Raw genomic sequence first — 25,825 nt, 5'->3', positions numbered from 1 at the left:
CTAGCATATCTCAGAGGCGCGCGCGCTGCGCATTCGTGCTGCGTCATCCGCCGGAACGCCTTCCGCGTATGACAGATAACAGAAGTGAGAGAAAAGTGTTTATTACGTTTGAAATATGGATATTTTTCTTACAAAAACGCATGGATTCGTTACAGGAGGCCTTTATCATATACACATAGGATGCTTCGAGGGTGAGTAAAACACAGTCTAATTTTCATTTTTGGGTGAACTAACCCTTTAAATTATTGACCGATTAACAAAACTAAATAAACATTTTTGCTGCGTTTCGGTTTATTGTGACGCGATTCAAAGTTCACGGAAAGGAAAATGAGACAACAGAAAGAAGTTTTCTTTATTTTGCAAAAGCTTGACAGTTTTGAATGACACAAATTATTTTTGCGACATGGCAACCTGTTCATTATCAAAATAAAATACAGCTAAAGAATCATATAAAAAGTAACACTGCTTCTTTGTACAGTCTGTTGTGTTCAGCGTGACCACCGCCTCACTGTGCTGTTTACTTATAACCGATGTGAAGGATGGTGTTTTACGTCGATGTGAGTGAATTAGGCCTACAAAGCCTATATTACATAATAAATATTATTTTAGCATCCAGATACTATGCAAATATGGAAACATTTGGATTTGTGCCGAATGAGAGCGGTAGGCATTAATTTGTTTTTGGCTTGATGTTTATATAGCCTAAATGCTATAAATCATCTTAACGTTAGAGGATTTGTCATGGAGAGAAGGAAACTGACAGCTGTTTAGAATGTTTGTAAACTTTTTGCTTTACCGGCATTTAGCCTATATTAGGCTATTTCTGAATGTAGTAATAAAATGCGACGTGAGCCTATACGCGACTTGTTTTTTTCCTCTCAAAACGTAATTTTATACGAGTAGCATTTTTTAACAATGCAGCAAACATTTTTAAATATCTTGAAAAAATACTTTAATGTCTTTAAAGCATTAACAGTTTTTTTGTTTTTGTTTAGTAGTTTTCATTTGGCTAAAATCTAGAAAAAAATAGATGCTGTATTGGCTATGACTAAGCGCAGCGGGTAAAGAAGATACCAGATCTTCTGTATCTCTTCCTGTTTTTTTTTTTCTTTTTGAGTAAAGAAAACGCTGTACTTTATTATTATTATTTTTATTATTATTATTATTATAGGCAAAGAAAATGTAATAAATAATGTTATTACCGGTATTTTTTTCTACTCAAACCGATTTCGGAACGGTAACAATACAGAGGAACGCAGGAACAGAAACGTTAAAATATCAATTCTGCTCAGAGTGAACCGATTGAATTTTTTTTTTATTTTCAAGCCCTGGTTTTTGGTAATTAAAATAAGTTGGTTATGGAAGACACTCTAATTCCATGACTGGTATGTCTCAGGAGAATTCTGAGGGAATAACTAGGAAGTTTGTTGCAATGGCGTGTGTCATTCTCTTGGTATAGGGTTCAGCATGCAAGCTTGCCTCTTGTTCATGCTCTCTGTATAATTCTTTTGGGACGTTTCTTAGAATTAAAGGATGCTTACTCCAATCTGAATGATGAAACAGGGCAGCTAGTCCATGTGGGAACCACAGTGTGGGGCATCAAGCGAATGTTTCTGAACAGTGCCTGTTTTTATCGGTGCCAATAAATGGCACAATTGTCGGCTTTGATTTGGCTTTGCATGTTTTGCTTAACTGTGATATCTTTAACATCTGTTTACCTCCTAATGACTCAAGAACAAGTAGATTATTTGCAATAATGACTCGGGCACAATCACCAAGGGTGTTTTGTAACATGCTACAGCAGCTTCCAAAAACAGTTAGTCAGAAAATTGTTTGGAATTTTTCCTAGAAGCTATTAAACTGGAAAGCTAACCTGACACGATTCGATAATATCAGAAACAAGCGATTTGTCTGTCCACACAAGAAGTGACACAGCTACAAAACATGACAACTGCAACAAACCACAGCCATTTAAAAGAGTGTGTGGGTGGGCTCTCTCTTGCAACAAAATGGATAAATAGCCTACATAATCAAGTTAATGAAAAAATTGTTAAATAAAATGAGGAAAAACACACAAATTAAAATAATAAAAAAATAGGTACCTCAATGACATTTTAAAGCTAATAAACCTGACAACTTTTGCACAACATCTACACAAAGATACGAAGAAAGTATACGAAGAAAGGAAAAGCACTTTTTATTGAATTCAAAAATGTGATTTTTTTCTGATTTGGATTGAACAGCTATTTCTTAGCACATTCAAAGTGATTAGTGCAAAAACGCCTCAATAAAAATGTAGATCTAATGACCACTTTTTTAAAGTTAGTGTTTGTAAATTTAACAATATGAAAAAAAAGAGCGTTTAAAATGGGTACAAAACGTGCATGTAATTTACTTACTACATTTTACACTGTGCAACTGGGTTAAATTATGCAAGAGTTTCAGAAGTTTTTAGCTAAGAGCACAAGTCTGTCAATGGTTTCTGGTTTAAGAGATGCTCTGTGGCTTGACACTATTTTCCCACTGGCATTAAAAACGCTTTCAGATGGGGAACTAGTTGCTGGAACTCATAAGCTCTCTCTGGCTAGTTTGCAGAAGGAGTGAAATTGTCTATCGGAAACGTCTTTGGCATATTAACCTAAATTTTCAACAATATTTGATATTCACAATATTCTGTTATTCTATATCAATTATTAAAGCTGCAGTTCGTAACATTTCTTGGTTAAATCCGAAATCAATTTTTGGGCAAGTACATAACCAGCCAGTGTTCAAAAATCTCCTTATTTTAGCCCGATTCACTGCTTGTAATAATGTTTTCTAATTTGAGTGGTAGTGGTAGGTTTTAGCCGGAAATACAAGCATGCTGCTGTTCATCTTTGTGTCATTACGTCAAGTCTGTTAACATAAAGAAGGAGTCCCGGCTAGTAGGCTATATCGCACGTGAGGATGCTGCAGGTGGTGGATCATTAATAGCCTTTTCTCACAGCAGCTGGAATAATTAAATTTATTTTGATTGTAATCCAGAAAGGTCCATACGACAATCATCAGGGACTGGAGATTCACCCATAGTCACCAGTAGTCTACACGTAATGCTTATACACACCATATAACACATAGTCAAGCAATGCTGATGTTGTTAACATTAACATTTTAAGAACAAACTATAACAATAATTATAATTTGCATGCTTTGGTGTGACGTGATCATTAGATTTAATCACCATTGGTTGCACTATGTATTGTAATGCTTTTTTTTCTCAGTTGGTCAGAACAAAAGTGGCAGACATTTTACTTGTTCAGATGACATTTTTTGGTGAAAATTCTTATTTGGGTCATACCAAGACGTAGAATCTGTGATTCCAAAGTACAGTGAATATTCACACCGGTGCAGTGACTGACAGCCACACATACACCTCAAAACGTTAGATTCATCTGTGTTGAGGAGCCGTGCCGATGCACAACCCACGTGAAGATGATAATTCCACAAAAAAATGTAATTGCAGGTTTCAAACAGACATGGCGACAAAGAGGCAAAATTTGCAGACTGCAGCTTTAAATTATCATTATAATAGCTCTAATGTTTGATAGCCCAGTCCTATATATAATAATAAAAAAAGAAAAAGAACCTACGGTGGCAGAGAAGTGCAAAGCAAATCACAATTCTGAAAACAAAACTTTTTATTTTATTTTTTATCCTGACTTGTTATAATGTTTTCTGAATTGTTGTTGTGTTTTCTGAATTGTTATTTCGTTTTTTAGACTTGCATTTGCGTTTGTAATTTGTTATTTTGTTTTCAGAATTGTGATTTGTTTTGCACTTCTCGGCTACCGTAAGAACCTCAAAAGGTTGATTTAGAACTTTGCAGATCCAATATTAAACAATTTTACTAAATAATGAATCCTGTAAGTTCTTTATAAAATAGAAGCTTTGGATTTTTGCTCATAGTCTTTCATTGTGTAAACACAATTTTCCAAAAGCACAAGTCAAAATAATTTTCTGTGGAAATCAACAACATAGCATAGTTGATGATATTAAGTTGAATTTACATTTACATGCATTAATAGCCAAAGCAACATACAACTTACAGATGACTTATATGAAATGTCAAGCAAATTTAGCATGTAATATTCCACATTTTATCACAAATATAATTTTAAAAATCCCTAAAAGTCAAGTGAATCACTTCTTCAGACTTTTAGTAACCCCCAACCTTAACCTCATCTATAGTGCTCACATCTCTTAAAAGGTCACGAGTTACGCTGAAGAAAATAAAAAGCAATAAATTAGGACTGAGAGAAACTGAGCAAGTTTGTTTGGCATGTTAAGAACATAATTTAAACTATATGTATGTGAAAATGAGAAAACAAATCTGTAAAGTTTAGATTTACCATAGTGCAGAAAGAAAGGCCATGCATTTATTTTCTAACATCATCAGCTGAAAGACTTAAGAAATATAAACATTTAGAAAATGGACGAAAAGCATCCAGCTGTGGTAAGTGTTATGATTACCTGCATCTCAGCCAACTCTTCATGAAGTGCACACTAAGCATCCAGACTGCAGTTTAAATTTAAACAGCCAGAAGCTTTAATCACTCTTGATGGGTAACCCAAATATAAAGCTTAAATGGGAATACAGGTCCCCAATGTCCATTAAAATACGTAGAATAGCAATATGCTATGAGAAATAATTGATGTCCATCCAGAAATGTGCAAGACAGGAGGAACGTTTCCCAAAATATTTCTTCTCAAAGCTTAAAAACCAACTAACACCTACTTGTTCATTTGGTATTTAATTGCAAACTTGGCTCATTGGCAACATTTCACAGGGAGTTAGAAAATGTGTTTCCTTGCCTGTAAAGCAGCTAATTTGAGTTTTTTTTAGTCTGTTTGGGTAAAAAATAAATACTCACCCTCATAGAAGGAACCCAGTTTGACTTCAGATGCAGAAACTGCCGAGTGTAATAACATTATTTTGCTTGTCAATCTGCACCACTACCAGGACCAAAAGTTTAATTGAGTGTTTTTAAACACTCTCCCTGTCTATCATTAGTTGGATAAACGTATAGTTCCATCCCAGACTCACATGAATGGTTGAGTAAATTATTTTGTCTGACCCAGTCTTTCCACTCAAACAAACAGATTCCAAAATGCATTTGGTGCCACTGGTGATGTAGAAATTACACCCAACAACTACAACACAACACTACAACTACTAAATTATTTTAAAGAATGCAGTAGCATCCATCCTAGAGGATCCTAATCACATGTAACCAGATGGCAGAAGGTCTGGACTCCATCGCACCTTTTATTGGCCAAGGTCCAGACATGTAAAGCAGACATGTTTTGTTCAGCTTCATGTTTAGCGGTGTGAAAATGTAAAGTCAACGTCCCTACAATAACAGACCGCATAAATCATTAATTCAAGAACATTGTGCTATACAACAAGTATATACTAACAAGTATACTGCAACAATGATGCAGAGTTTATACTGTGAAATTCACATACTTTTGGAAATCCAGCTTTATTTGATCCTGATAAGCAATCATTGTCACAGCTGTAAACAAGAAAGATTTCGTCTTCAATGAGGGGGTGCAACTTTAAAATTCGAAAACATATAGTAATTTGCTCTCTATAGCTCCTATGATACTTTGATGTTTTACAACGATCGATCTGTGCAGTGCCGCTTCAAATCCAACACACACAGTTGATTGGTGACAAACATGATGTAGGGCAACACCTCACTGCATGATGGAGCCTATATAATGCAGTTAAATGCCCCTCAGTTTCAATAGATTGGGGCAAAAATGTCCCAAATCTATATTATATGATATAGTTCAGCATTGTCACACCAGCAATGAGTGCAGTATCTCACGAGTGTTGTTTTTGTACCGAATAGCACTGTATTATGTCTTAGACACAATATCTGTTTTTGCTCAATTTTGCCAAAACAAATATTACCTATTAAAGCAACAATAGAGCTGTTGTGCATCTCCAAGCAACACACAAATTCTGAACGAATCTGCGTTTTGAATGAATCGGGTGAACCAATGACTCAATGGCCCTTTTAAAAAGAATTGCTGAACTGCGTCTTTAACGGACCGCTCTGTAGCATAGTTGCACACACACGGTCACTGTAAACTGGCCTGTCAATCACCTTGTCACAGTTAACACTTGCCACATTTAATTTCATTTAACTTCCTACCGTATTGGAGGGAAAAGAAGTAGCTCGTTAATCTGCCAGTTGCGGGTCTTTCATGCTGAGAACTCATATTCTCAATATGAGAGCTCATATTTTCTGCATATTGATGCATTTAAAAGTTAACGACTAGTGTTGTCACGGTACCAAAATGTCAGTATTCGGTACCAATACCAGTGAAAATCTTGATACCAATTTCGTAACCAAAGCAAAACACAAAAACATGCTAATTAAAAATGTTTACTATACTTTCATTTAATCCAAACTGTGTACATATTTAATTTTAAACGGTTTTAAAAACCTTCTAGAGTTATTCAGCCAAGCATAACAACTAAGTTAGCTAAAAAAAAATTTTTTAAAAACCCAGAACTGCTTTTCTGACTGATATGACACAAATAATGTTAATAATTTGTACATTCTCTAACACGCATATTTTAGATTCACAATTCATTTAAAAGTCTCTGGTGTGTAAAAATAGTAAATGCCATCATGTCCTCCTGTTTTTTTTACCCTAATAAAAGTTATAGGAGCATTAAATAGTTAATAAAGAAACTTCATTCTAATGCTCATTATATTAGCGCTAGCCGCGCTTATGCTAATGATTAACTACTCTAATAACAGCAATGTTCATTTCAATCCAACATTCAAATGAAAATATTGAATAATATTCATAACATTAATAAATAAATCAATGTATGGGAAACACAAATATAAAAGATTAAAATGAAACTTGTCTGCTTGAACTCTTTCATTTGATCCGGGTGTCTGTCTTTAAAGTGTTTTGTTAGTTTGTGTTTCCTCATTTTGAGGTCATCCACGTCTCAGTGCTTTTATGAAGAGAACGCATCTGCGCACCTTTCGGATAGCGCATCAAGAACCGGGTTGACCGGGTACTCGGTACCACCGGTACTTTAAAAAACCTGGTACCGTAATGCTTTCATTTTTTTGTACCGACTTGGTACCGAAGTACCGGGTCTTTTGACAACACTATTAATGACCATAGTTTACTCGCCAGAGTGTTATATATATACCTGTATATATTGCCAAAAGTATTGGTACACCCCCTTCTAATGAACAGGTTTGACAACTTTAGGCTGATGATAAATGAGGCAACTTTTTGAGCAATTTTGCCAGGCAACTTTTTTTGAGCAATGTTGCTTGGGCACTTTCACATTGAAAATGGATAATAAATGTCTATCTGGATACTTTAGATCGATCGTGGGCCCTGTCTCTCATCTGGTTGCCCGTTGGCGGCAACATTGCCCAAAAAGTTGCCCCATGTATCATCAGCTTTAGTCATTTCCAAGAGTACAAATCTTAAGGGGTCATATGATGCGATTTCACTTTTTCCTTTCTCTTTGGAGTGTTACAAGCTCTTGGTGCATAAAGAAGATCTGTAAAGTTGCAAAGACTAAAGTCTCAAATCCAAAGAGATATTCTTTATAAAAGTTAAGAGTCAACCACACCTACCTAAAACGGCTCGTTCTAACACGCCCCCACATGTCTATGTCACGATGTGGGAAGATTTGCATAACGCTGCCCAAATGTTCATGCAAATAAAGAAGGCATAACTTTTATTCTCGCTGTAGTATTGTTGTTGTGTGTTTCGTTGTGAAAGCGAAACTACTTTGTTTGACCTTCCAAAAGAGGGCACGACTAGAAATCAGTGGTTAAGTTTCCAGAACAGTTCAACCCAAATATTCAGATGTGTGCAGCACATTTTATGGAAGACTGTTTCCTTATCCTGGTAGAGTAGACTACAATGTTCTGACTCACAGCCTGTAAGTACGTTTTTTTATATTTAAAGAATTTTTTAAGCATATAACGATATTCTAGGGAATTGTGTGCTTCTAATTTTATAGCATCCATTTGGACAGGACCCTTTTCTATTCTAACACGACAATGCCTCTGTGTATAAGGCAAGGTTCAAAAATAAATGATTGATTCAGTCAGCGGGGAAGAACTTGACTGGTCTGCATAAAGCCAAGTCCTAATCCCAGTTGAACACCTCTGGTGTGACTTTAAATGCAGACTTTGAGCCAAAAACTCATCATCAAACACCAATGACTTGTACATATGAGTATAGTCATTTTAGACACTTCCAAAACTGTTGCAGCAGAGATGGAAATACAATTTTTAAATACATTAATTATGTTTCCATCATTGTTGCCACATTTTTGGAAGTGCCTTTTTCTGTTCTAAAGAAGGGGGTGTCCCAATACTTTTGTCCATATACTTATGTAAAAGTCATTGGTGTTTGGCACACAATTCCCTAGAATATAATTTATATGCTTAAACATTATAGGGTTAGTTCACCCAAAAATGAAAATTAGCCCATGAATTACTCACCCTCAAGTTATCCTAGGTGTATATGACTTTCTTCTTTTAGACGAATCCAGTCAGAATTACATAAAAAATTGTCTTTGAGCTTCCAAGCTGGAAGTGAAATAAAGTGCATCCATCCATAGTAAAAAGTGCCTCACACGGCTGCGAGGGGTGATCAAAAGCCTCCTCTAGAGAATCAATGTGTTTTTGTAAGAAAATAACCATATTTAAAACGTAATAATACATTTAATCTAGCTTTCGCTCACTGTTGTACATGGAAGCAGCTCCGGGTGGATGACGTAGGACGTCGGCGTTGCGACATGTAGAGGTTTGATTGGGATGCAGGGTCCGGAATCCGTGTATCATTCGATCATTTGTTTTTTGATTTAATATTGAAAGTAGAAAAATGAGAAAACGGCTCCTTTTTCATTTTTTAGTTTTTTTCCAAAAAACGAGAAATAAGAATTCAGCTTAAATTTTAGTTTTTCGTTCATGGGTAGAAAAATTAATAAACAGCTTGAATATTCACTTATATGAAGCCTTTTAAAAGACGAGTATTCCCTGTGGTTGATGTTTGTGGCATGCGCCAGAAAGATGCTCAAGGAGACCGAGACACGCTAAAACAGCGCATTCTGTTGTTCTCTATTTTTCAAAGGCATGATATTTTGTAGCTATTCTGAACGTAACGTTACACAAATAAAAATACATTTTACCATACGACTATAAATGACAGAGTATTAAGTTATTTCCCCTCTATGGGGAAAAAATCCAAGTGAACATCAATCAGTACTCAATATTAATTTAAACTGCTTTAAATATGACTGCTGCTTATTTCCTGTGCACTTCAATACTGGTCTGTGCTTGACTGTAGTCGCGTCTGTCTGCTTATTGAGTTTATTTAACCCATCGCAGTTTATTGGAACTGTGTGAACTAGAGTGAATATTCACCTTAATGTTGTTCTAAAGGCTTATTACTTAATAACACAAAAATGTCCTGCTCGCACTTGGCAATTTAATGGCAGAGAATGGTGACTTTATTTTTATTTATTTATTCATTTTTTTAAGCGGGTGCATATCTGTCGTAAAATAATCCTATGCATCTCGTGGCATATATTCCAAGCATTCTGAAGGTATAGTGAGGGTTTGGTGAGAAACAAACTGAAATTGCAAGTTATATTTTATGAAAATCTTGCGTTGCAGTGCGAGTGCGCAGCAGCTCACGACGCGCACAAGTGCATATCCTTTTGTGATATCAGTTTTACACAATACTACATTATATAACTCTAACAGTAGGCTATTTAATATCTGCTGTTCTCCGGTTATCAGTCAGAATGGCAGTTCTTGCGTGAACATAGGCCTATGTATACCCAAGCCAATTTATTATTCTTTCCTTTTTGTCTTAGTATTTAAAATATTTATTTTGAAACGAATTAATTTATTACTTAAACAGACTTACTGGGTGAGCAGGGTAGGCTAAGACAGCTGTCATATCATACCCTGCCATGCCCAGCTGATGCAAAGAATAGAATTTATATCTACACAGAAGGAAGTCCTGCCTAGACTCTGCCCAGGTATGAGTTGTGTCGAGCTATTCATTAGCCTGTTTGTTTGATGAAAAAAGACTAGTTGCAATAAATGCGTTAAGAATCCATACAACTGCAGCAGTGGAGGACTATTATTCTGCAGAAGAACTGATGACTGCACGGTTTGATCTTCGGCTGACCAATCAGCAGAAAGGGGCGTTTAATTCAAGCTGTTTATTAATTTTTCCACCAAAGAACGAAAAACGAAAATTTAAGCTGAATTCTCGTTTTTCGTGTTTTGGAAAAAAAACGAAAATACGAAAAAGGAGCCGTTTTCAATTTTTTTTACTTTCAATATGAAATAAAAAAACTAATGATCGAAAGATACACGGATGGTCCGGCATTTCCTGAATGAATCAGTCATTTTAATGAATCGAATGAATGAATGAATGACTCAATGACTTAGGCTACTCATTAAGACATGACAAGACAGTTTTAGTTTCCTATTTAGAGTATCATTTCATTAAAAAAATTATATTTACATATTGATAAAAAATGTCAAACCGATGTCAAAAAATTAAAAAAAATCCACATTAATTAAAAACCAATTAAAGGGACATTTCTTTCTCAAGCTACTTTTTGTAATATTTATTTCATGGTTTTCTCATGTAACAATAATGGGATTTTAAAGTATCTTTTGTGGGTAATTTCTCAGCCAGATATGATGTGTGATTATGTGATTAATTCGATTAATTAATCGCCATATCATGTCATTAATTAGATTAAACATTTAAATCGATTGACAGCCTATAGGGGTGGCAATCTTTAGTCACCTCACGATCCGATTCCGATTCTGGGAGTCACGATCCGATTTCAGAATGATTCTTGATCTACTCCCCCCCCCCCCCCCCCACCTTCCACTATTTCATTGTCACTCTATCATTCATATCTGAATGTTTTCCATTCAAGAACTGTGAATGATTTTTCTTCATCTTTACTGTTGTTTTTTACTATGACATCATAGACAGCAGGAGATCTATTAAGCTGCATTCACGCACGGATCTCTTTTGAAATATAAGTAATGTGGTTTGTCCTGTCCGTTTAATCCCTTAAAACATAACTGGCTGTGTTTACATTAATTTTGCGTCATAAAACCATTTTGAGAACCATTAAACCACTTACACTGAGTCGCACACAGACGCATTTGAAATTGAAAGCAGCCTTCTGTTAGTGAGGTTCATATTTTAAATATATAAGTCCACTGCATTCCAAACCACATAAATGATGACTTTGTAGAGCACTTGTAAGGAAAATATAGATGGGCAAGACCGCACACTTCAAGTGTAATATCAAACAAAATGCTCGTCTCTCACAGAGCATCCTGTGCAATGAAGCCCACGAATGTCCTTGTAATTCGCTTCAACCTTTCTGAACTTTATGAAAGATTATTTTACGGAAGGTTCGAGTGGTGTGTGTGTGTGTGTGAGGAATTGGAAGCAAGCAGAATACGGGTGTTTCTAAAGCAAACTCAGCGTCATCGCACATCTGGTTAAAAACTAAGCTCAGAATCGATTCTGAAATTCTCAGAATCGATCCAGAATCATTGGAGAGAGAATCGAGATGGATCGATTTTTTTCTCCCACCCCTACAAATATATATGTATTAGTGATGCACTGACATTTTGGAAACCACATATATTCGGCTGAAAAAAATAAAAATGAAAAATGGCCAAAAATGTCATTGTGTTCATTTCTGGCTTTTCTTTTGAGCTAAATGAAAACTTTCATTTATGATTTCAGTGTTTTGGTAAAAAAAAATGATTTGGGTAAATCACTAATGTATATATGCACAAAATATTTCACACTTATTTTTTAGTATACCTAAAAACAAAATGCAATTACACACTGATGCGCTAACATAGAATTGTTTTAAGATAGTCCTCCAAAAATGTTGTCATCATTACTTCATCCTCATGTCATTTTGTGCAACCCATCAAAAAATATACTGCAGAATGTAATACTGCAGTCATACAAGTTTGGAACCACATGAGGAAGACATAAATTATGACATAATATTCATTTTTGGATGAACTATCCTTTTGAGACGCATGATAATACAGTTATGAGATGTACAGTTATGAAGCGGGTGGAATTGTTCATGCCCCATCAAAGGGAAAAGGTTGTTGTTCTGATTAGTTCAGTTTGAATTTGAGCTGACTCTTAACTGAGTCACACAGACGAACAAATCAATCACTATAATTCACAGTCTAAAAGCTTTAGTCTGTAATTACAGAACAGTGCTGAGAGAGATCTCCTCTACCTTTATCACTCACGCTGCTCTCCTTAGACAAGCATGTTTTTTTGTTATTCTACAACAACACTAGGCATGTTTATTTGCACTACTTTTCACAATGAATCCAGTCCAATTTCAGATTCTCAAGTCCTGTTTATATTCACATATTTCTTTAAATTTTAAGTGCTCTGAACAAAAAAAACTTTAATATTTAATCACTTTTACTGATCATGCCATAAAATTCTAAATAAACATGTACACATTACAAAATGATTCTTTGAAGTTGTAAACTAAACCAAGATTATTGGAATATGTTTTACAAGAAAGTGCGACTTCAGTCTTTCTACTTCAAAATTTCACATTTACTTACGCGTGAATGGCCATTTCTTTGTAACTGTTTGTGAAATATACTAGTGAAAATTGCTTTAATGTAAATCCTATATCCTTTTTTTTGTCAGTGTATAAAATGTGCATGTAAATGCATGCATCACAGCATTAAGGTATTTTTGAATCCAGTTAAGAAAATAGATTCAAGCATTTGCATGTTTGTTTATTTATTTATTTATTTTCGAAAAGTGTGAGCTACTTTCTAAGGCAGCATCATAACCAATAGGGATGTCAAAAGTATTACTTTGGTATCAAATCAATACTGCAATAAAATGCAACAATACCAGTCTTTCTCCATTAGCGTTAGCGCTTATTCAGTTCACTGCCAAATATCTGTCTGTCTGACATGCATACTGCATTTACACGTGAACACGCTAAAGCCATTATATCCGGTTTTCTAAAATTTAAGCCCTGTTTAACTGAAAACTGTGCAAGGTATTGTTGCATGAAATTTGCCTGATAGTTTTAACATAATAATTTTGATGAAAGTGATCTTATTAGGCCAAACACAGTTTGTGGTGGCGGTAAACTGAGATTACAGTAAGATGGAGTGTGTTGGTTTATTGAGCCAGAGCTCAGCCCGATGTCTACGGGACAGAGTTGGCTGGCCAAGGCTTTTCTTGGCACTCTTGACTTGATCTCTGGCCCAAAGCTCGTATCAGATTTAAACACAACCAGATGTTTACATATGCACTCAACCTGTACAATTCACACGTGTATGCCAAGAATCTGAATCCCTCATTTGATTTGAACAGAAACTCTTTTTGTTATTGTTACTAGCTCCATCTTGTCATTCTGTGATTGCTCTGTGCTGATATCCTCACTTTACTGTTGAAATTGTACCTTTTGTGTTTGAGTTTAGGATACGAGAAGCACAGTTTTAGGAACATTAAGTTTATATAAAGAATGACCAAAAATGCATATTTTCAAATGTGCCTATAGGAAATCAATGTAGTGATTAAAGGGGTCATATGATGCTGCTAAAAAGAACATTATTTTGTGTATTTGGTGTAATGAAATGTGTTTATGCAGTTTAAGGTTCAAAAAACACATTATTTTCCACATATTGGGCCTCATTCATGAAACATTCGTAAATATAGGAGTAAATTCTGAGTAATTTGCGCGTAAAACGGACCTTCCCGAAAACTCTCCTCCGAATTTACAAACACTTCGTACACATCAGATTTGATAAGTTAAATATGCATATGTTAATGAATTCCAATCATTCGTAAATAGGGCGCTCATTCACAATTAGCTTTGGTTGCTATGATTTGAAATATCCACGGCAGTAACATATTACTAGTATCTCATTTTAAGAATATTACTGAATATAAAAATTCAGTAACCAGCAATATGAACTTCTCTATTGTTGTTCAGTTGTTGTACAAGTAGGATGATTGGTCGGTGTAGTATTTGTCCCGCCCTTCCTCCATTGATTGGACGGCTGGGTAAAAAGTGACAGTGACAAGCATCAACTCCCAGAAAGAAAAAAAACCCGGGGCAAACGAACTTGTAAAATATTATGATGGCAGTGCATCAAAATTCAGTGTCATCAGTTTGCCAAAAAGAACACAGAATGTTTTACGCACCATTTACACGTGGTAGGGAGCAGGTGTAAATTTCTTTTGTACCAACTAACATTTTCAAAATACGAACACTTTCATGAATCGGAAAATTTACATCAGAATGGCTTTACGAACGATTTACACAAATTCGTTCTGCTCGTGTTTCATGAATGAGGCCCAATGTACATTATTGTTTCTCCTCTATGCCCCGCCTTTCTGAAACGAGTCGATTTTTACAAAGCTCATCGGTCTGAAAAGCGAGGTGTACTCTGATTGGCCAGCTATCTAGTGCGTTGTGATTGGCCGAATACCTCAAGCGTGTGACGGAAATGTTACGCCCCTTACCATACTGTGATGCCCTGTCCAGCCGGAGCGACGAGACAAAAACATTAAAACCCATTATAAACGAGGCATTTGTTGCATCCAGTGGGGACATAATTACTGATTATAATGACTTATACTGTCTTTTTACACGTTGCATTGCATCGCACTGCATAAACATAAAACCATGTCTACATTTGTGATCGGAGAAATTGCAAACAACAAGTGCTACTCTACACTGCTCAAAACTCGCATTTGAATCGTCAGTGGCAAATTCTTTAAATATGAAAAACGTACTTACAGTCTGTGAGTCAGAACAGCCGGCATTGTAGTCTACTCTCCCAGGATCAGGAAACAGTCCTCCATAAAATGCGCTAGACACGTCTGAATATTTGGGTTAAACTGTTCTGGAACAGTGTTGTAAATACAACTTAACCACTGATTTCTAGTCGTGTCCTCTTTTGGAAGGCTTTCACAACGAAACAGCATCACACACTGCGGCCTTGAGTGAGCGGAGGCCGAGGCCTAGAGTGACCCGTGGCCTAGAGTTGAGTGGAGGCCGGCTTGAGTGAGCAGAGGCGGGTGGGCTTGAGAATGGCACGGCCGGCGGATTCGACGAAGAAGCGTCCGGCATGCTTGCAGCAACCACATGTGACGACCCCGGGCTGGACTCCGCTTCATCCACGGTGAAAGCCGGTCCGGCGATAGACAGCGAGAAGTTAATGTATTTCCTCAGCGACCAGCACGGATCAGCTCTAGGCATGACGAAGCGGATATCATCCTCTTTTGGAAGGCCAAACAAAGTAGTTTCGCTTTCACAATGAAACACACAGCGCCTTCACGACATGGCGGTGGCGGCGGCAACAAAAATACTACAGCGAGAATAAAAGTTACGCCTTCTTTCTTTGCGTGAACATTTGAGCAGCGTTATGCAAATCTTCCCACATCGTGACGTAGACATGTGGGGGCGTGTTAGAGCGAGCCGTTTTAGGTAGGTGTGGTTGACTCTTAACTTTTATTTGAGACTTTAGTCTTTGCAACTTTACAAATCTTCTTTATGCACCAAGAGCTTGTAACACTCCAAAGAGAAAGTAAAAATTGCATTATAATAACATTTATTCAGTGTGCATATCTGACTGCATAACAATTCTGACAGTAAGATTGTAGAAACCCCCATTTAGAGAGCCACTATCACATACCAGCAGGTCAACTTACATCATAATGATAATTATTTAAGTGACTCAAGAGCATATATTGCAGGTGTGCTTTGGTTCTCCGTTCACATGACAGCCAACATGAATAATAAATAATGACCACTGTCTTACCTAATTCATGCAAAATCCAACACTTGAATCTGACATCATAGGCTATAATCATACAGTCATCGCCACCAAAGTGCCAACTTGTAATGTTTTTAGAAGTTGGGGAATTGCCTGGTTGATGCATCTGATGATTTTATTTTGACCATGTCAGGTTTACTGGATTGAGATCATTGCAGATTGATTTAAATGTGGAAATAGATGTAATGGGGAGAAAAAACTAATTTAGATTTATTGATGAAATCGATAATGTTACCATAATTAATATTTACTGATTGATTGATTGATTGATTGATTGATTGATTACACTTTTTGTCAGCATTTCCCATCTCATTACAAGTTTTTGATTTTGTTAGAAACTATGGAAGCTTGTTTGTGTAAAAAAAGTAATTGTAACATTTTATCACAATTTGGACTTTTTTTCTTGTGAGTTTGTCACAATTCTTTATTTTTTCTCGCAATTCTGAGAAAAAAGTCTGAATTGCGAGATATAAATTCAGAATTGTAAAATATACATTTGTAATTGCCTCAAATTTTTTTATTCCATGGAGGGGGGAAAAACTGAATTGTGAGATGTAACAAGAATTAAGAACTACAAATTTTGAGTAAATTAATTTATATATTACAATTCTGACATTTTTTCTTAGAATTGTACAAAAAAGTCTATATTGTGATCTTAGATATTTTCTCTATTGCTAAAAAGTATACATGACTGTATTCATACACACACAAACCAATGATGTGAAACTCATTTTGTGTTCTATTTACTCAAAAATACATTCTATGATGAGCATGCTTTTTTATTCAGCATGTTCAAGAACAGTTAATGAAACAGGACATCTGTCAGGAAATTGGACAGTCTTTGTTGTGTTTTGCTCCCCATGTGCTCCCTGTGACCCAGTTTCTCCCTCATGCGCCCTTATTAGGTCATTCCTGTTCCCGTCCTTGTTGTCTGTCTAATTAATCATTCTGTTCACCTGTGTTCCTCCCAATTCCCTCATTATCCTGTGTATTTAGCCCCAGTCTGTGTTTGTCGGGTCTACCAGTTGTGTACGTGTGTCTTCCAAAGTGTGGATTTACCCTGGGTGTTGGATTTAATAAATTAGGGCTGAACAATTAATTGCATTTGCGATAATATCGCGATATGAAAAAACGCGATTTTTCAATCGCAGAGGCTGTGATTACACTCGGTCACATGACATGCGAGAGTAAAGAGTTGTGTTCGACTTGAAGATCAATCGGTGTATGACATCAAAGTACGGCGAGAGAAAGCATAAGGAGACGTTCACACTCATAGCTCTCGCAGTAGCCTACTTTGATGACACACCGATCGGTCTAAGCAGCGCTGCTTCAAGTCGAGTGCGGGCCATCAGCAGAAAAAGAAAATAAATAAAACAGTAAACAGCCAAAGGACATAACTTAAAATGGGAGATGGATCGGTTTGTGAAAGCGAAGAGAAAAGCCATAGATGAAGATTTTTTTTTATAGGTTTAAAGGGGTGTGCGACCAAAAAAAGTCCTCCGCCGTATTAGGTGGGTCCCCTTGAGTCATCATCCCTTCCTCCTCCATGGCTCCTCCCTCCGTCTGATCCACCTTTGCTTCTCTTGTTTCCTCCTTGGCTCCTCCCTCCGTCGTCACCTCCCTGGACTCTGTCTGCCGGCCCCCTCCCAGGTGTCCGTTTTCCTCCTGAGCCTCCTCCCAAGTTCCCAACCGTCCCTCCTTCTGTTGTTTCTTCGGCGCGAGGACGCACCTTTCTGGGAGGGGAGCGATATGTCAGGTCTACCAGTTGGGTACGTGTGTCTTCCTTCCCTCCCAAGTGTAGATTTACCCTGTGTGTTGGATTGAATAAATGACAGTTTCGTTTATCCACGGCTCCTTCGTTCCTTCCGGCAGCGTATCGTGACAACATCATGACAATCACTTATTTACAGTCGTTTTTTTCACGTTGATGGATAAACTGTTTCTTTAGACCTTAAGATTTGGCATCATGGGATGGAGATAGATCAGTCTGTATATGATATCAGAGGTTGTTTTTGACCTTTCACATCCAGAATCTGACATGTTAGTAGTACATCATGATATACAAATCTTATGTTTTCAAAGGGGAATTCGATTGCTGATGCCAGTATGATCATTTATTATCCCCCCCCTTTCAGTTTGATTTAGTTTTTGCTTTGAGTCACCACTCTGACTTGGGCAAAAAACATGTTTTGAATGAGATCCCCATATTAGTTTAAAATAGGAATGGAAAATAGTGTTTCGATATGCTTACAGCCACAGCCAGACACACACCCATTGTGCAAGATGTAATGTAGTCCCAGTTGTGGGCATTTATAGAAACTTCCTTTCATGGAATTCATCATGTTGTGATCTTACTCTATTTCTGGACCTTTCTTAATATTTTAAAATATTATTTATTGCATGTCCTATAATGCTTCCAATAATTTTGTTCCAGGTTTCTTGTGCTTTATAAGCCATTCATCAACTGTTTGTTTAAAAAGATGTTGTTTTTCTCAAATGTACCATGTTAAATGGTATACACTGAGGTACCTTTTAATCATTCAGTACGATTACTGAACCATTTTTATTAGAGCCTGACCGATATATCGGTGTCGGCGAAAATGCCGCCGATATGAAATTTCTTTTTACAGAACATATAACGCAGATAAAATGCTTGAAATGGTGTAATTACTTAGTTTGCCCAGCAGAGGCTCCATTGTTTGCTACTGGCGACCTGGATGAAACGCTTTAAAGCTTAAGTCTATGGAAAACCATTGAAAGTTTGAACGGCCATATCTCCGTAAAGGCGCGGCAAATCCGCACCAAATTCGGGGGATCCCTTCAGCTCGAGGAACCCTCTCGAACATGAATCGAGTGTACGTCTCGAGGCCCTCTTTTGAATGAGACCACCCCCACGTCGATAGCCCCCGGGGTTCGGGAGTTAAAGGTGGTTAAATTTGCGGTCCTGCGCCGACCGATCCAGCGATCCCGGGGGGCTAACGACGCGTAGAGGCTGGCGTTCGAGAGGGCTCCTCAAGCTGAAGGGATCCCCCGAATTTGGTGGAGATCCGCTGGCACGTTCGTGAGATAGTGACACCAGCCAACACTTTCATTTCAGTAAGGAGGTCTCTTGTTCAGGCAGCAGCATTCAAGCGTGGTCTTATTCGACCGTAAGTGCCCTGCGTAGTGGACTTCACATGATATTCCGCCATGATTCCAGATCGAAGGGAACATACATGTTACATTCAAAGGGCGTTAAAGTGCACGAGACGTGAATTTATATTTATTTACAGAGGTAGCCTGGGCTGGATTTATTTAATAAAATTTACAGTAAAAACAGGAATATTGTGAAATATTATTACAATTTAAAATATCTGTTTTATGTTTTAATGTAATTCATATGTAATTTATTCCAGTGATGACAAAGCTAAATTCTGCAGATTTAACTCCAGTCTTCAGTGTCACACCTGTCACACACATTTGACCTGTGTGCAGGTCCAGGCTCGCGGGGCGCTGCAGTATCTGGTGTCACTGTTGGCAAGTATGGAGCACAACGCCCATCACACACTACTGCTGGAAATCCGCTGCCTGACCGATCGCTACACTTCCATCCTGGGTGGCGGAGGAAAAGACGTCTACCGCATGAGCAACAGCTTCACCGCCATCGCTCGACTGCTGGGCCGCAAGCTGGAGGCTGACAGCACACTTAGCAGGTAGTCACAATTTTCCCAGTTATGTCACTTGCTTAGATTTCCTAAATAGCCTTGATATGTTCCAAAATTCATTCTTTAAACCACACGAGTGATTAGTTTTATTGAAGTAATTGACATTTTATTATGATGGAATAACTTCTGTTTAAAAGCTCCCTAATCCGCAGGCTTTTGTCTGCCTGTCAACCTTAACCATTGCAAAATTCTTCAGCTAATCAGTGCTTTGGCAGTTTCATTGCTAAAAGTCCAATGAGGTAAAGAAGTACTCCAGATAGAAACATTTTGTTCATTTCTCTGTTTCTAAGACTTAATTTTTCTCTCATATGGAAAATAGGTTGCGTCGGAAAGATGACAAATAAAGAGAAATCTACTAAATGAAATACTGGATAGTGTTTATTTATTTATTTATTTATTTATTTATTGTACAAATAATAGAAGGGACTGAATAGAACTGTCCGTTTTCTACTTTTATATTCTTTCTCCCTTTGTTCTCGCTTATCTTCTTTTTCAAAATTGCTTTCCAAAATCTTTATTTCAACTACATAGAAATGGTTTTTATGTTTGGAATAAACCATTATTATTACATGGCAGTGACATTAGTTTTGTATTTTTGTTTATTGACAATAAACTGCATTCAAACTGCAGTTTAGACTGTAAATTAAGCCTAAATTAAGCTATTAACAGACCTGCCAACCTGTACGTATTTTGACCTCAAAGTAAAAATCTAGTGACGCTTCTGTCCACGCGCAGTATTCAAAACAAGCAACAGAAAAAGATGAAGTTCAACCAATCAGAGCGGGTTTTTTTGGGGGGGGGTTTTGCATTTAAATAATTTCTGCATTTTATTTCTGTCCTAGTAGCCTATAGTTTATAGTTTCAGTTCAAAGCGGCTCGCGCTCGCCCCGTCAGATGCTCTGACAGAAAGGCTGCGTGTGAGGCTAACAGAGACGCTGTTTAATGTGTTTGAGATGTGCTGCTTTCCTTAATGCATAACTTACATTTCACAGGTATATTCTCTATCTGTAAATGTTAAAAAAGCCATGGAAATATTTCCATTTTGCTGTCAGAAGTGCATGAGCTTTTGCTATGCGATTCTCCGCTAAACTCCACAGACTTCATTTAGAACGAACGCCGCACGCCAAACAGAGTTCAATGATATATAATGATATAGAGCTCAATAACTCTGACTAAAATATACATTTTGCTGAAATATTTGTAGTTGGACAATAAATGTGACATATGTAGAATTTTAAACCTACAAGTAAGTGTATTTGTATGATAGCAATAACTGTAAAGTGTAATGGGGTAATCAAAATAGCCTTTATACTCAATTAGTCTGTGCTTTTTATTATTTGAATTTTTAGTTTAGTAACTTTAACTTCTGCTTTAAAAGGATTATTTTTGTTTTTAGATTGCAATGTTACAATGTAATGTGATTTTAACCCTTTTTTGCACATAATATATGCCTACATGCTTACATTCACTTTATTTGTTTAATCCAAATACATAATACCGAGATATATAGGCTACCGTATACCGCAAATCAGCCAAAAAATACCGAGATATGAATTTTTGCTCATATCGCACAGCCCTATACAGAAGTGTACTGGAGTTTTTTTTTCTTTTTTAAATAGCATTAAAAAAAACTAAATAGCAATAATCAACTAAACAGTTACGGTAAACGGTAAAAACCAGTAAACTGTTTACCCCCCACTCCAAGACACCCCCCCCCCCCCCCCCCCCCCCCCAGGTTGGCAGGTCTGCATTAATATTAATAGAAGGAAGAATTAAAGTTCATTACAAGTAGCTTTTCAAGCTGAGGTAAATACCAGTATGTAGAAGGTACACGGTGTAGTACACAAAAATACAAAACACCATAATTATAACACACATGACACTAAAATAATGCAATAAACATGAATTAAACAACATGAGTTGTAGCATAAAACCCTAATATATATAACTGATAACATGAGTTATAACCCAATTATTTAAACATAATGTCAGTGTCAGACAGGGAATTTTGGAAATGTTAGTTTACAGTTTTACACTGGAAATTATAATCTGAATGTTCTTTTTCACTTCCACAAACTGTACATTTAACAGTATTTTACTGTAAAATTACATTAAACTTCCTGTTAGATCTATTACAGTTTTTCTTTATAGTAAAGGAACTTACCAGTAACCAATTAACAGGTCTTTCACAGTTAAAATTATATTTTTTACAGTGTAGTGTTAGGGTTTAATGTACGTGATTGTAATTATGCAGAATTTACTGTTATTACTATAGTAAGTATAGTAATGAAATATGTGTAACAAGGTCACTGTAAAATAAAGTGTTACCTACTGTCAATACTATTTCAAATACTGGTATAAAGTAAGCAGTACATACTGTTCAGTATACACTAGGCAGTGCAGTTGTATTCAATTCTGAACTTGGCCTTTATCTTTGTGCATCAGAGAGGAGGAGAAGGTGCAGGATTTGTCCAGGCCGTATGAAGCTGAGTCTGGTTCTGACATGTTTGCTGAGAACCAGCACCTGCAGGTGAAGATCCAGGCTTTCGAGCAGAAGATGGGCGATGAGGTGGAGGAATCTGAGGAAGAGGGTGCTTCTCCTGGTCCTCAGAGACGCCACAGTCTGGGTCAGGCAGCGCGAGACGAGCGCAGAGAGATGAGGTTCAACAGGTGGGCCTGACCTGTGGGAATTTAGAAATAAATAAAGAAATAAAGCTTATAATAGCTGAAATAGACCTTCCGATAGATAAATGGCTATCCACCCCAATAGTCAATCAAATCTCTGCACTGATATGCCTGGTTGTTATTCGCTATTCTGATTATAAAGCTTATTGTGGTATATTGCATGAACAACTGAACATGTAATAAATGATTGAAACTTGAATGAAACGTTTTTATGTTTGCACTTGGAAAGGAATAGTAGAATGTATGGTGAAAGTTTTTAAATAGCACTCATCATTCTTTATATACGTATGGTATTCTTTTTATTTATGCATGTCTTAAAGTCTTACATTTGATTTAGCAAAATTCAACATTGCAGAAATATGAATACTACGTACATCTTCTAAGAGAGTATGGCACTTTTTAATAACTCACAGCCTAAAATAAATTGACTGAATTTTTGTATTTTGACACGTGCTGTTCTCTCGTGTTCAGGTCAAAGAGTCTGGCTCTTCACGCTGTACGCACACGATCCATTAACTCTGACAGCAGTCCAGAGGGAGAAGGGGTGGATCTGAACGCAGAACTCGATGTCTGTGAGACCATTCCTACTTCAGAGACTGGTTCTGCCCTCACGGCCCTGCAGGAGAACCACAAACTCACAGAGACTCAACCTGACACATCTCCAAACAGTGAGGGGCAAAAGGTGGTGGCTGGAGATCCCCGGGAGGGAGATCGACTCTGGATCCACCTAAGAGACAACATGGAAGAAATCAAAACCTTCTGTGCAGAAATGATCAAGCAAATCCCCATACCTGAGCACTGTGTCATTGAAGGTAACCTTTCAAATCTTAGAGCAATCCACACAGTAACACGTTAAAAAATACCTTGCATTTATGAGTAGTGCAGATGGAGAACGCTCATCCAGAAGTTACTTTGTACGTGGGAATTAATTTGGACATGAATGTGTTTATACAAGACTGAATTTCAGGTCAGCTTCTAGTTCAGTTTTTTGGGAGACCATTTTCCAGGCATATTTTGAAATATGTTAGAAATGTAATCACACCAGTTACATATTAGAATGCCATGCCGAGTTATCTACGGGGTTCCTATGCAATTTGGAAAAGTATGGAATTTGATTTAATTTCCAGGTCTGGAAAAGTACAGAAAAAAGAAAGCTGAGTACAGAAAAATATTTGCATTTCCAGACTTTTACCCCTATTTAATTTTCTATAATAGAAAATTAAGAATTTAATGAAAATAAATATCATACAAGAAGTGTGTTTTAATGGCTGTGTAATGATTCTTTAGGGATTGTCAAACACGACTGAATTAATTCAATGTGCACATTTTCATTATGCAGAAATGCAAGTTATAACCATTTTGGGTTTCTTCTCACGATATTCTTAGCACCGTATTACAGAGCCTCTAAAAGGATTGATGCAAAAATAAATATACAGACTTTTGTGTGCACACAAGAAACCATTAAACTTAGCAAATAGGATGATGTTCACTGAGCCACTTATTGCACCATCAGTCCATTTCGAGGTCTTGTTTCTTGGCCACCATAGAGTATGCATTAAAGCAGACATGAGGTCATTCTTTTTATTATAATAACATGATTGTAATTATAATGTTAATTATAATATTAGCTATCCATTGCTTATTGACAATTTCTGTCGAAAAATGGGTGCTTGCCCTAGCAGAACTCCAGAATAGTTGCGCAATATCACAACACGAGTGCAATTTTTTCCTGAATATGAATTCCAAATGTGATATCGATGTTATTATACAGTTCAATAAACAAGTTAATGTTAAGTGAGTTACATTTTGGACACAGTATTAACTATTTTTGCTGTATTTGGCCAATGAAAATAGTTCCAAACAAAAGCCACAGCAGAACCGTAACATATCTTTGAGCAACAGTGTTTCACTATTGCATGAATCTGCGCTCTTGAACAAATTATTTTAGTGAATGATTCATAAAGACAGTGACTTGATTTGTTTCTGAATGATTCAGCTGTTTGAACAAATTTGTAGAATGAATGAATCAATGACTCACTCATTTAGTGACTTGCTGCCACCTACTAAAAGTATTTCATTTAATTTTTCTAATTAATTTGATATTTTAATATTCAAAATTAAATTTTTAAAACATTTAGTAGCATCCTCTAATTTCTGTCACTGCTGTGAACCACCACACACAATATGAAGAATATGAAAAGATTCAGGAGTCAGCTGTCCTGACTCTGGACCCTCATTCTCAAGTATATTGAATTCTTCACCTGTTATATTGTCCATCAGGCATCTAGAAGTTCGGTTGCTTAGAAAAAGTTGCATTTGATTCATATCAATAGTGCTGTGTAGGATGTGTTACACGTTTGTTAAATTCATAAAGTTAAGGTTTTGTTCAAATCCATAAGTATGAACAATAGTTAGAGTGATGCTTGCCTTTTTAAACACCACTAATTATCATCTATTAGTGCACTGAATGTGACACGCTATAGTTCAGCTGAGGGTGGCAGACAGATTGAGGGGCAGCTTGGCTCTGGTATCCAGATGCAAAGCTATTTTAACATCTCCTCTGCACTGGCCCGGGTCTCTGCCTCCCCTTCACATTATTCAACAGCTCTCCCACAGAGAAACTGTATGGTAATCGAACAGTCGGCGACCTGCTGAACCAGCGGAATACATGTGAGTGTGCTTGTGCTTTTTTTTTTTCATTAAACAGTTGATGCAAAATCCACATGTCACTGGTTCTCATGTGACTCAAAGCATAATTATGCTCCAAGTGTTGTTTCATAAACGCATATGGAGAGTCGAGGGACATTCAGGCTGATGCTAAACTGGCAGGGTCACATATACAAGCCCAAATACATAAATGCAACACAATACTAACTTCACTCTTCTTCTCCCTCACACATATAGTGTCAATGAAGGCCAAAGAGAATGGATGAGTAATGATGTTTATAGAGAGATTGATTTGAAGTGTTTTGTGTAATCAATAGACAGAACACAACGACACAGTTATGAGTAGCGGTTTACCGAAATAGGCTTCACAATGGCCAATGGGAATGCCAATATATCCACAGTGCAGGGTGAGATTGAGAGGCTCAAATAGCACAACCAAATAAATAAATAACATAAACCTCCCAGCCATGTGACCAACATGTAAAATGACCAAATGCATCAGATGGGTAGTCATCCATCCATTGCCATGCCGTCTGAGGCTGAGACTAGGTGGACTAGGCCAATATAATGCAAGTATATATGTGGAACAATTTAATGATTGCAATACAAATAAGACCATCACAAAATTCCAAAATAATTTTGACAATATTTAATCATATTTCACTAAGGGTGTTTTGACATCTGGCTTGTTGCATTTTCTCGCTTAGTTTGGTTCATTGTGGCATGTATGAACATGCAGTCAGCCCAAGATCGACTAAATGCAACATTGTTTCAGAACAAAGCAAGTGATCTACAGGTCTAAAAATGCCCTAAAACATT

At 36.8% G+C, this 25,825-nt stretch overlaps 1 protein-coding gene across 1 annotated transcript in view; it reads left to right on the top strand.

Moving 5' to 3' along the window:
- LOC107563514 (ventricular zone-expressed PH domain-containing protein-like) overlaps nucleotides 1-25,825 on the top strand; it is a 117,864-nt gene that overhangs the window by 56,665 nt on the left and 35,374 nt on the right. The window contains exons 6-8 of the mRNA XM_016248407.1: nucleotides 19,425-19,642; nucleotides 22,100-22,324; nucleotides 22,811-23,151. Of these exons, the coding sequence (XP_016103893.1) occupies nucleotides 19,425-19,642; nucleotides 22,100-22,324; nucleotides 22,811-23,151 (784 nt within the window). The remainder of the gene's footprint in view (nucleotides 1-19,424; nucleotides 19,643-22,099; nucleotides 22,325-22,810; nucleotides 23,152-25,825) is intronic.

The sequence above is a fragment of the Sinocyclocheilus grahami genome, unplaced genomic scaffold, assembly GCF_001515645.1.
Source record: "Sinocyclocheilus grahami isolate Dianchi unplaced genomic scaffold, SAMN03320097.WGS_v1.1 scaffold877.1, whole genome shotgun sequence".
Taxonomy (NCBI): Eukaryota; Metazoa; Chordata; class Actinopteri; order Cypriniformes; family Cyprinidae; genus Sinocyclocheilus; species Sinocyclocheilus grahami.
The sequence above is the reverse complement of the archived record's forward strand: the minus strand, read 5'-3'. Positions and strand labels throughout refer to the sequence as shown.